A 13111-nucleotide genomic window follows, 5' to 3' on the forward strand; every position below is an offset into this window, starting at 1 on the left:
CTTGAGCCCAGGAGTTTGAAGTTGCTGTGAGCTGTGATGCCACAGCACTCTACCGAGTGTGACATAAACTCTGACTCCAAAAAAAAAAAAAGTTCTTTTAATTTAGAGTATATAAATGATTAGGTTACATTGTTTGCGGTTGTTAGGTAAAGTTCAAGTTATAGTTGAGCCCTTCATCCAGAGGGTATGCTGTACATTCTTATATTTTCCCCATTAGGTGAGAGTTTGTCAATCTCCCTCTCTCCTCCCCTCCGCTTTAAGACATTTTGAATGAGGCTAGGTGCAGTGGCTAATGCCTGTAATCCTAGCACTCTGAGAGGCCAAGGAGGGTGGATTGCCTGAGCTCACAGGTTCAAGACCAGCCTGAGGAATAGCTAGACCCCTCTCTAGAAATAGCCAGGCCTTGTGGCAGGCACCTATAGTCCCAGCTACTTGGGAGGCTGAGGCAAGAGAAATGCTTGAGCCCAAGAGTTTGACATTGCTATGAGCTATGACACCACGACACTCTACTGAGCTTAACAAAAGACATTTTGATTAAGAAATCAATTTGAGGCTTGGTGCCCATAGCACATTGTTAGCTACGGTAGGTCCATAGCCACGTACACTGAGGCTGGCAGGTTCGAGCCCGGCAACTGCAACAAAAAAATAGCCAGGCATTGTGGTGGGTACCTATAGTCCCAGCTACTGGGAGGCTGAGGCAAGAGAATTGCTTATGCCCAAGAGTTTGAGGTTGCTGTGAGCTATGATGCCACGGCACTCTACCAAGGGTGACATAGTGAGACTCTGTCTCAAAAAAAAAAAAGAAATCAATTTGACTTTAGAAGCAACTTTTATAGGATTGTGGTTTAGACTTACATAGTTCTCAGCATCTGTCTATGTTAAACAAAGGAGACATTTTATTCTTTTTGACTTGAGAGTATGTTTTTGCTTAAATTTTGGTTGTGTCCAACCTGTATTCTCAGACTTAGAACTTCGCTATGTAGGGATACTCAAGAGGAGCAGGACAGGACCCTATCCAGTTTTCCTTCTCTCCTGTCTGCCCCACAGTGGGTTTGGTACCCTCTGAGGAGAGCTGCTGGCACTGTAGTTTCACATCCTTATCTTCCCTCTTCCCTCTGAAGACCAGGGGTGTTTCTGTTGAAAAAACTTTTGTCAAGCCAGGCATGTTGGCTTATGCCTGTAATCCTAGCACTCTGAAAGGCTGAGGCGGAAGGCTCACTTGAGGTCAGGTATTCAAAAGCCTGAGCAAGAGCAAGACCCTCATCTCTACTAAAAATAGAAAAGTTAGTCAAATTTTTGTGGCTCAAGAAGTCTGGCACCGGCCCCATATACCGGAGGTGACGGGTTCAAACCCAGCCCCAGCCCAAAACTGCAATAAATAAATAAATAAATAAAATAAAAATAGAAAATAGCCAGGCATTATGGTAGGTACCTGTAGTCCTAGCTGTTCGGGAGGCGGATGCAGGAGTATCATTGTGCCCACGAGTTTGAGGTTGCTGTGAGCTAGGCTGAGGCCAAAGCACTCTAGTGTGGGTGACAAACTAAGACACTGTCTTAAAAAAAATTTTTTTTTTTTTTGTTAATGCCGAAAGCTAAAAGCAGAGGGAGAAGAAGCAGAATATCTAACTTCAGGTGGAAGAGGCCATAGGGCAGACTTCCTGCTGTACATATAGTCTTTTTTTTTTTTTTTTTTTTGAGATAGTCTCACTTTGTTGCCCTCAGTAGAGTGCTGTGGCGTCATAGCTCACAGCAACCTCCAACTCTTGGGCTTAGGGGTCCTCTTGCCTCAAGTCTCCCAGGTAGCTGGGACTACAGGCGCCTGCCACAACACCCAGCTATTTTTTGTTACAGTTTGACCGGGCCAGGTTTGAACCCACCACCCTTGGTATATGGGGCTGGCGCACTATCCGCTGAGCCACAAGCGCTGCCCATGCTATATATATATTCTTTTGAGTCAACAGAAAATGAGGAAAATTGGCATTTCATATGTTTACCCTTTCTGTTTCAAAGTTTGCTGGCTTTTTACTTTTAATTCCCCAGATTGTTTTGTATATAGTCCCTTTTTTCCCTATCAATATCTGAAATATGGGGACATTGGATTAAAATTCTGCCGTTTTGTTCTTAAAAGTCTGAAAATATTTGTATGTCACAGCAACTTCCTGGTATCTTTTGGGATCTAATTTTCTCAAAAGAAGAATGAGCAATGATATGCTACATATATGTCTGTATTTTTTTTTTTTTTTTAAACAAGAGTTTCACTTTGTCACACTCTGTAGAGTGCCATGGCATCATAGCATAGCTTACAGCAACCTCAAACTCTTGGGCTCAAGCAATTCTCTTGCCTCAGCCTCCCAAGTAGCTGGGATTACAGGCGCCCACCACAGTGCCCAGCTATTTTTGCTCTGGCTCAGGCTGGTCTTGAACAGGTGAGATCAGGCAATCCACCCTCCTCAGCCTCCACAGTGTTAGGGTTACAGGCGTGAGCCACTGGATCCGGGCCTTACTTGTATTTTATTTTATTTTATTGTTTTTTATATTTCTGGTGATGATGTGATAATAAGAGGCCTATCATTAAAAACTCTCTTTTTTCCCCCATAACTTCTAATTCTTCTTTATAAGTATGATTAAAACTTACCCTTGTAGGGCGGCACCTGTGTCTCAGTGAGTAAGGCACCGGCCCCATATACCTAGGGTGGTGGGTTCAAACCCGGCCCCAGCCAAACTGCATCAAAAACAAAAAATAGCCGGACGTTGTGGCGGGCGGCACCTGTAGTCCCAGCTACTCGGGAGGCTTAGGCAAGAGAATCAGCTAAGTCCAAGAGCTGGAGGTTGCTGTGAGCTGTGATGTCACAGCTCTCTACCAAGGGCAACAAAGTGAGACTTTGTCTCTAAAAAATAAAAAGAAAAAATCTTACCCTTATCTCAGAAAGCCAGAAGGTTATTTGATGTTCACCAAATACTCTAAGATAATATATAGTCTTTAAAATAGTAATAAAAAATACTAGGCTCAGCGTCTGTAGTACAGTAGTTACAGTGCCAGCCACATACACCAAGGCTGGCGGGTTTGAACCTGGCCTGGGCCTGCTAAATAGCAATGACAACTACAATAAAAAAATAGCCAGGCATTGTGGCTGGCGCCTATAGTCCCAGCTACTCAGGAAACTGAGGCAGGAGAATCACTTAAGCACAAGAGTTTGAGGTTGCTGAGCTGTGACACCATGACCCTCTAGCGAGGGCAACATAGTGAAATCACTCTGCCTCAAAAAAAAGAGGCTCGGCACCTGTGGCTCAAGCGGCTAAGGCACCAGCCACATACACCTGAGCTGGTAGGTTCAAATCCAGCCGGGGCCGCCAAACAACAATGACGGCTACAACCAAAAAATAGCAGGGCATTGTGGAGGGCGCCTGTAATCCCAGCTACTTGGGAGGCTGAGGCAAGAGAATCGCTTAAGCCCAGGAGTTGGAGGTTGCTGTGAGCTGTGATGCTGTGGCACTCTACCCGGGGCGATAGCTTGAGGCTCTGCCTCAAAAAAACAAAAAAAAGAATGATAGAAAGAAAATAATAGTAAAAGTATTACTAAAATATCCCAAATTCCCAGAATCACATGTTTTTTAAATGTGTCCCATAAGACTAAAACATATATTGGGCAGCGCCTGTGGCTCAAGGAGTAGGGCATTGGTCCCATATGCCGGAGGTGGTGGGTTCAAACCTAGCCCCGGCCAAAACCCACAAAAAAAAAAAAAAGACTAAAACATATATTAATGTTTCAGCTAAACATATTTTTTTGTTGTTGTTGTTAGAGAGATTTTTTTTCCAACCTCTTTTTTTTTTTTATTGTTAAATCATAGCTGTGTACATTAGTGCAATCAAGGGGTACAATGTGCTGGTTTCATATACAATCTGAAATATTCTCATCAAACTGTTGAACAAACGTAGCCTTCATGGCATTTTCTTAGTTATTGCATGTAGACATTTGTATTCTGCCTTTATTAAGTTTTGCCTGTACCCATTCTAAGATGCACCATAGGTGTGGCCCCACCCATTGCCCTCCCTCCACCCTAACCTCACCGCTCCCTTCCCCTTCCTTGGCCCTTTCCTCATAGTCTTGTGCTATAGTTGGGTTATAAGCTTCATGTGAAAGCTATAATTTAGCTTCATAGTAGGCCTGAGTACATTGGATACTTTTTCTTCTATTCCTGAGACACTTTGCTAAGAAGAATATGTTCCAGCTCCATCCATGTAAACATGAAAGAGGTAAAGTCTCCATCTTTCTGTAAGGCTGCATAATATTCCATGGTATACACGTACCACAATTTGCTAGTCCATTCGTGGGTCGATGGGCACTTGGGCTTCTTCCATGACTTAGCAAGTAGGAATTGGGCTGCAGTAAACATTGTGGTACAGATGTCTTTGTTATATTGTGATTTTTGGTCTTCTGGGTATAAACCTAGTAAAGGAATTGTAGGCTCAAATGGCAGGTTATTTTTAGGTCTCTAAGTATTCTCCAAACATCCTTCCAGAAGGAACGTATTAGTGTGCATTCCCACCAGCAGTGTAGAAGTGTGCCCTTTTCTCCACATCCACGCCAACATCTCTGGTTTTGTTTTTTTCGGGTTTTTTTTTTTTTGGCCGGGGCTGGGTTTGAACCCGCCACCTCTGGCGCCTTACTCCTTAAGCCACAGGCGCTGCCAAGTTTTGTTTTTTTAAATGCAAATTTTTACATTAAAATTTGTTTACAAATCATAGTTGTTTTTCCTCTTGATTCAACATTTCTCCCTCCCCTAACAGGAGCCCCAGGAACCTGAAGAGCATGTGCATTACTAATCAGATATATAATCCAGCTGCCCCTTTCAAACTGGTATCTGATTACTAATGGACTAGACTCAGGGCTGCACCCAAGGGATGGGAAGCAGTAACTATGCTCTCAGGGAGAATGGATACTGAGGATGCCACCAAAGAGTCTAACACTGCACTGGGTCCAAGATGACTTGTATACCCTGTTATAACTTCCTTTTTTTTTTTTTTTGGCCGGGGCTTTTTTTTTTTTGAACCCACCACCTCCGGCATATGGGACCGGTGACCTACTCCTTGAGCCACAGGCGCCACCCGACTTGTATACCCTGTTTACTGAGCAGTTTCTGACCACCGTGGATGGGAGAATCTTGGAATACTAGTCTCACTCGATGATGCCTCATGTCTGTGCTCACATTGATAGTCAACAGAGTAAATATCATTCCCATGACAATTGGAATAAAGATGAAATTGAGGGTGGTGACTGCAGTAGGCAGCAGTCCTGATCTGGGTTGGTATGAACATCTTCATACTGAACAGGAGGCTGCAATCCTCCCATACACTTGCTCTTTAACCTAGGGGACTGTTTTTTTTTTTTTTTTTTTTTTTATTTTGGCCAGGGCTAGGTTTGAACCTGCCACCTCTGGCATATGGGACCGGCGCCCTACTCCTTGAGCCACAGGCGCCGCCCAAGGGGACTGTTTTTTAAACTTGAAGTTGAATTCCCATATAACATCTCTGGTTTTGGGATTTTGTTAGGTGGGCTACTCTTACTGGGGTTAGGTGATATCTCATAGTTTTGATTTGCATTTCTCTGATGATTAAGGATGATGAGCTTTTTTTCAGGTGTTTGTATATAATCAGAGAGATTTTTTATTATGAATTTGTACCACCTGGACAAACAGTTAACAAATTTTACTATTTGGAAGTGCTGACAAAGCTGCAAAAAATATGGAACACTTCACAAATTTGCGTGTCATCCTTGCGCAGGGGCCATGCTAATCTCTGTATCGTTCCAACTTTAGTATATGTGCTGCCGAAGCGAGCACACTCAGCTAAACATATTATCTGAAAATTTTTCATGACCTAAGAACATATGATATAATAACAGCTAAACATTGACACCTTATTAAAATTTAATGTATTCCATATGAACATGCTTAAACCTTGAAAAGCCCTTTGAAGTACTTGAAATTGAATATTTAAATATTCAGATGAATATTATTTTCATTTTACTGATGAGCAGATATCTCAAAAAAGCAGGATACATGATTTTCTAAAATCATGTATTCTTGTATATATGCTGAAAGACAAATAAGAAATTGCAGTAATCCCAGCACTTGGGAGTCGGAGGTGGGTGGATTGCCTGAGCTCACGGGCTACAGACCAGCCTGGGCCTTGGGAGGCTGAGGCAAGAGGATCACTTGAACCCAAGAGTTTGAGGTCGCTGTGAGCTAAAACGCCATGGCACTCTACCAAGGGTGACCAAGTGAGACTTTGTCTCAAAAAAAAAAAAATCAATCATTGCTTATTCCAGACACTTTTTTTTTTTTAAGCTCAGTGCCCATAGCATTGTGGTTATGGCACCAGCCACATACACTGAGGCTGGTGGGTTTGAGCCCAGCCCAAGCCAGCTAAAAAGAAACAGCAATGACAACTGCAACAGAAAAAAATAGCTGGGCATTGTAGAAGCGCCTATAATCCCAGCTACTTGGAAGTTGAGGCTAGAGAATCGCTTAAGCCCAAGAGTCCGAGGTTGCTGTGAGCTGTGATACCACAGCACTCTACTGGGGTGATAGAATGAAACTCTGTCTCAAAAAAAAAAAAAAAAATTGAAAGTAGTAGTACATCTTCAATTACTTTTTTTTTTTTGTATTGAGACCGAGTCTCACATTGTCACCCTTGGTAGAGTACCATAGTGTCATAGCTCACAGCAACCTCCAACTCTTGGGTCAAGGGACTCTCTTGCCTCAGCCTCCCTAGTAGCTGGGACTATAGGCACTCGCCATAATGCTCAGCTATTTTTTTGTTTGTTTTTTTGTTGTTGTTTGTTTGTTTAGCAGACCCCAGCTGAGTTCAGATGCACCTGCCCCGGAGCATGTGACTGGCGTCCTAACCAGTGAGCTAATGGCACCACTTTAAATTACTTTTTGTACCTAAGTATTCCATAACACAAAATGCTTAATCAGAGTTACAGGAAATATTTAGTGTGAATGAGCCAGAACTTTTTTTAAATTGTGATAAAATTTACCATTTTAACATTTTGTTGCTGTTGTTGTTGAGATTCTCACTCGGCTGCCCAGGCTAGAGGGCTGTGGCATTAGCCTGCCTTACTGCAAACTCAAAACTCCTGGGTTCAAGCAATCCTCCTGCCTCAGCCTCCCAAGTAGCTGGGACTATGGCCACCTGACATGATACCCGGCTAATTTTTCTATTTTTAGTAGAGATGGAGTCTCACTCTTGCTCAGGCTAGTCTCAAACTCTTGAGCTCAAACTATTCTCCCATCTCAGCCACCCACCGTGCTAGGATTACAGGTGTGAGCTACTGCACCCAGCCCATTTTAACCATGTTTAAGCTTACGGTTTAGTGGCATTCAATACAGTCACATTATTGTGCAACAATCACCACCATCGACTGGATGAGGTGGCTCACACCAGTAATCCCAGCACTTTGGGAGGCTGAGGCAGGTGGATTGCTTGAGCTCATGAGTTCGAGACCAGCCTGAGAAAGAGCGAAAACCATCTCTAAAAAATAGCCAGGCGCCTATAGTCCTAAGCTACTCAGGAGGCTGAGGCAAAAGGATCGCCTGAGCCCAAGAGTTTGGGGTTGCTGTGATATGATGCCACAGTACTTTACCAGGGCAAGAAAATGAGACTCAAAAAAATAAAACAAAACAATCACCACCTTTGTCTCCAGAACTTTTTCATCATCCCAAGTGGAAACTCTTTCCTCATTAAACAATAGCTCCCATTTGCCCCCTCCTTCCAGCCCCAGGTAACCCCCACTCTACTTCCTATTTCTTCTCAGTACCTCTTTCTTCTTTTTTTTTTGTTTTGTTTTGTTTTGTTTTGAGACAGAGTCTCACTATGTCACCCTCAGTAGAGTGCCGTGGCATCACAGCTCACACCAACCTCAAACTCTTGGGCTTAAGCAATTCTCTTGCCTCAGCCTCTCAAGTAGCTGGGACTACAGGCGTCCTGCCATAACGCCTGGCTATTTTTTTGTTGCAGTTGTCATTGTTGTTTAGCTCACCCTGGCTGTACTTGAACCCACCAGCTTTAGTGTATGTGGTTGGTGCCCTACTCACTGAGCTATGGGCACTGAACCAGACCATAACTTCTTTTTTTTTTTTTTTTTTTTTTTTGAGACAGAGCCTCAAGCTGTCACCCTGGGTAGAGTGCTGTAGCATCACAGATCACAGCAACCTCCAACTCCTGGGCTCAAGCGATTCTCCTGCCTCCACCTTCCAAGTAGCTGGGACTACAGGTGCCTGCCACAACACCTGCCTATTTTTTGGTTGCAGCCGTTGTTGTTTGGCGGGCCCAGGCTGGATTCAAACCCTCCAGCTCAGGTGTATGTGTTTGGCACCTTAGCCACTTGAGTCATAGGCGCCAAGCCAGAGACCATAACTTCTTAAAAGGCTCTTTTCCTTCTCTTCGTAATAATTCGTTTATCTAAGCTTTCTTTAGTCACCAAATTATTTCAGATTTCTGTTAAAGGATAATAAAAATAAGTAATGAAGAAAAACCAAATTAGTACAGAAGGTTGTAAACATGAAATATCCTAGTACCGGGCGGCGCCTGTGGCTCAGTGAGTAGGGCGCCGGCCCCATATACCGAGGGTGGCGGGTTCAAACCCGGCCCCGGCCAAACTGCAACCAAAAAAATAGCCGGGCGTTGTGGCGGGCGCCTGTAGTCCCAGCTACTCGGGAGGCTGAGGCAAGAGAATCGCTTGAGCCCAGGAGTTGGAGGTTGCTGTGAGCTGTGTGATGCCACGGCACTCTACCGAGGGCCATAAGGTGAGACTCTGTCTCTACAAAAAAAAAAAAAAAGAGAAATATCCTAGTACCATTTCAATAAATGATTCTCCTGAATACTTTATATATACTTTTTTGTTTTATAAGTTTTGGGGTTTTTTTTTTTTTTCTTTTGAGAGAGGGAGATTCTTAATCCGTCAGCCAGGTTAGAGTGCCATGGCATCATCCCAGCTCACAGCAACCTCGAACTCCTGGGTCCAAGTGATCCTTGTACCTCAGCCTCTTGAATAACTGTGACTACAGGTGCCACAGTGCCCTACTAATTTTTTTCTATTTTTGGTAGAGACAGAGGTCTCACTCTTATTCAACTGATCTCGAATTCCTGAGGTCAACTCCCACCATGGCCTCCCAGAGTGCTAGCATTACAGGCATGAGCCACCATGCTTGGCCTGTTTTACAGCCTTTTAAATATTGCCACTAGAAAGGGGCTCAGCACCCATAGCACAGTGGTTACGCCACCAGCCACATACACTGAGGCTGGCGGGTTCCACCGGGCTGGACCTACTAAACAACAATGACAACTGCAACAACAAAACACCGGGCGTTATGGAGGGCGCCTATAGTCCCAGCTGTTTGGGAGGCTGAGACAAGAGAATCATTTAAGTCTAAGAGTTGGAGGTTGCTGTGAGCTATGATGCCACATCACTCTACCGAGGGCAACATAATGAGACTCTGTCTCAAAAAAAAAAAAAAGTCAATTATACTCAATCGGTCAAGCAGCCATTATTAAGAGTCTATGATGTGTCTGGCAGACTCTAGGGGGAAGAAAAGAGTGGATGAGTAGGAGTCTGTAAAACTGCAAAGAAAAATCATTTTTCTCTTTTATTTAGAATGGCACCAGACCTCCACTAGATGCCGATGTAAATTTGGAAGCAATTGCTGGTGACCTTCGCTGTGATTGCTATACGTAAGTATTTAAATCTGATGTCAATTAAGGGCCTCACTTTCCTCATCTACAAAATGAGAAACAATCATGTTCACCTCAGCAGATTGATGGGAGGATTACATGAGTATCTTGTAAAGCTCCCAGTGTAGGGTCTAGCTTAGTGTTTTTCCACCTTTTTTATCTCATATCACACTTGAGTTAAACTTCTTTGGCACACTTAAATTATGTTGAATAAAAAAAAAGAGTTAAAAAATGTATATACTTACTGTGCTTTGAACACCTTCAAAAATAATTATAATGATCTTTAAAACTTTTCACAGTGCATGGGTTGAAAATTACTGGTCTAAGCTTCTTGCTTCTTCCTTCTTAGAGAAGGGAATGCACATTTGCAGGCTCTGAAGGGGTTGCGGGGAACAGGAGAGTCCTTTCATATGTTGAGTCTTGCTTCTCCAGCTACCCATACCATCACTGCAGTCTTTACAAATTATCTGTCCTTTGTTTTTGAGACAAAGTCTCTCTTGGTCACCCTCGAGACGTCTTAGATCACAGCAACCTCAAATCCTTGGATTCAAGTGATCCTCTTGCCTCAGCCTCCCAAGTTGCTGGGACTACAGGCAGCCACCACAATGTTCAGCCAATTTTTTAGAGACGCGGTCTCACTGTTGCTCAGGCTGGTCTCAAACTCGTGAGCTCAGGCAATCTACCTGCCTCAGCCTTCCATAGTGCTAGGATTAGAGGCATGAGCCACTGCGCCCTGCCCATATCTGTCTGTTCTTCCCAAATACATGGGTATTTGAGCAGATGTTTTATGATTTGCTGCCAAATTATCCAGGTGCTTCAGCTCTAAAAAGAGACTAATTTACAAATGGCACAAAATGCATTTTTACGTCATACCTTTTCACTTCCACACACTTTGTAGTGGCAGCAGGTCTGTTATTTGTGCTTCAGCCTTCCTATGTTTGTGGTTGTTACAATTGTTGGTTTTTCTTCATATGTTTTGAAGTATATTTGTTTGTGGTTGGTACCCATAGCTCAGTGGATAGGGCGCCAGCCACATACACCGAGGCTGGCAGATTCAAACCTGGCCCAGGCCAGTTTAAACAACAATGACAACTGCAACAACAATAAAAAAAAATAACCAGGCATTGTGGCTGGTGCCTATAGTCCCAGCTACTTGGGAGGCTGAGGCAAGGGAATAGCTTAAGCCCAAGAGATTGAGGTTGCTGTGAGCTGTGACACCACAGCACTCTACCCAGGGCGACAGCTTGAGACTCTGTCTCAAAAAAAAAAAACAACGAAAAAAAAGTATATTTGTTTGTTAACTTTTTCTGTTTAATTTTTTTTTTTTGAGACAGAGTAGAGCATGTTTCCCTCAGTAGAGTTTTGTGGCATCACAGCTCACAGCAACCTCAAACTCTTAGGCTTAAGCAATTCTCTTGCCTCAGCCTCCCTAGTAGCTGGAATTACAGGCACCTGCCACAACGCCCAGCTATTTTTCCTTTTCTTTTTTTTTTTTGTTTGTGAGACGGAGTCTCAAGCTGTTGCCCTGGGTAGAGTGCTATGACATCACAGCTCACAGCAATCACAAAGTCTTGGGCTTAAGCAATTCTCTTGTCTTAACCTCCCAAGTATCTGGGACTATCGGCACCTGCCATAACGCCCAGCTATTTTTTGGTTGCAATTGTCATTGTTGCTTAGCGGACCTGGGCTGGGGTCAAACCTGCCACCCTAGGTGTATGTGGCCTGTGCTGTTGCTGACTAAGCTATGGGCACCGCCTTTTTTTTTTTTTTTTTTTTTGAGACAGTCTTACTACGTCACCCTCAATAGAGTTCTGTGGCATCACAGCTCACAGCAACCTCAAACTCTTGAGCTTAAGGCTTAAGTGATTCTTTTTCCTCAGTCTCCTAAGAAGCTGGGACTACACAACGCCCAGCTATTTTTTTGTTGTAGTTATTTAGCTGGCCCAGGCCAGGTTTCAACCCGCCGCCCTCTGTGTAATGTGGTGGGTGTCATAACTACCGTGCTATGGGCGCTGAGCCAATGCCCAGCTATTTTTTGGTTATAGTTGTCATTGTTTGGCAGGCCTGGCCTGAGTTCAAGAAACCTGCCAGCTCCGGGGCGGCGCCTGTGGCTCAGTGAGTAGGGCGCCGGCCCCATATGCCGAGGGTGGCGGGTTCAAACCCGGCCCCGGACAAACTGCCCGGGCGTTGTGGCGGGCGCCTGTAGTCCCAGCTGCTCGGGAGGCTGAGGCAAGAGAATCGCGTAAGCCCGAGAGTTAGAGGTTGCTGTGAGCTGTGTGACGCCACGGCACTCTACCGGAGGGCGGTACAGTGAGACTCTGTCTCTACAAAAAAAATAAAAAAGAAACCTGCCAGCTCCAAGTATGTGTGTGGCGCCCTAGCTGCTGAGCTGCGGGCACTGAGCCATGTTTGTTAACTTTCTCTATTTGGAGACACAAGAAAATGGAACTCAGATTTAACTAACAAAGACCTCTCCCCCTCTGGCTTATTTTTAAAACCCTGTTGATATCAAAAAAATAAATAAAAATAAATAAAAAAAATAAACCCTGTTGATATCTACAATCTGCTTAGTGCTCACAGTATGCCTGTAGGGCAGGACCATGTAACCTGATACTTTCTGAAGCCCAGGCTAGTGAGTCTGCCTTTTTATCTTTCAGATTTTCAGAAGTCTGTCACACAGTGATGTGTATTTATAACCAAAGAACATACACACTGCTAGTAATGTAGGTACTCAGTTATTTCCAGTTCTCATTGAAGAATTTCACATAACCATCTTTGTATCTTTTATCAAGATGGTCACTTGACTTTCACTGGTCATTAGGAGTGTGATCAGAATACAAACTTACATCTCCAGTGTTTTTATATATGGACATCTAGAGCAGTGACTCTCAGTTGTCCTGAAACCCCAACATACCTGAGAGTTATGGCACACTATGGCAAATAATCATGTCCCACTTAACAGAGGTAGTGAGTGGTGGCTCGGCACCTGTAGCACAGTGGTCATGGTGCCAGCCACATATACAGAGGCTGGCAGGTTCGAATCCAGCCTGACCTAGCTAAAACAACAATGACAACTGCAACAAAAAATAGCCAGACGCTGTGGCAGGAGTCTGTAGTCCCAGCTACTAGGAGGCTGAGGAAAGAGAATCACTTACGCCCAAGAGTTTGAGGTTGCTATGAGCTGTGACACCATGGCACTCGAGGGCTACATAGTGAGACTCTGTCTCAAAAGAAAAAAAAAGAAAAAGAAAATCTCAGCACAGTGAGACTCTTGTCTCAAGTAAATAAATAAAAGCTTGTCATATTTTAAGTAGTTTATAATGTGTCTACTCAGCTTGAACTTGAACCAAGTGCGTCAAAAACTATCTTGGATTC

At 43.8% G+C, this 13111-nt stretch overlaps 1 protein-coding gene and 1 non-coding gene across 10 annotated transcripts in view; one reads left to right on the forward strand and one right to left on the reverse strand.

Moving 5' to 3' along the window:
• Positions 1-13111, forward strand: part of NVL (nuclear VCP like) — a 202827-nt gene that overhangs the window by 125939 nt on the left and 63777 nt on the right. For all 9 annotated transcript variants that reach the window (XR_008383046.1, XM_053605342.1, XM_053605345.1 and 6 more), the window contains one exon: positions 9660-9736. Coding sequence is in view for 8 of the 9 variants with exons in the window: in XM_053605342.1 (XP_053461317.1) it covers positions 9660-9736 (77 nt within the window). In the remaining variant the exon portion in view is untranslated. The remainder of the gene's footprint in view (positions 1-9659; positions 9737-13111) is intronic.
• On the reverse strand, positions 5738-5841 carry LOC128597840 (U6 spliceosomal RNA). The gene has a single exon (XR_008383396.1). It is a non-coding gene; the product is annotated as a U6 spliceosomal RNA (small nuclear RNA).

This window comes from Nycticebus coucang, chromosome 10, assembly GCF_027406575.1.
Source record: "Nycticebus coucang isolate mNycCou1 chromosome 10, mNycCou1.pri, whole genome shotgun sequence".
NCBI classification, from domain to species: domain Eukaryota; kingdom Metazoa; phylum Chordata; class Mammalia; order Primates; family Lorisidae; genus Nycticebus; species Nycticebus coucang.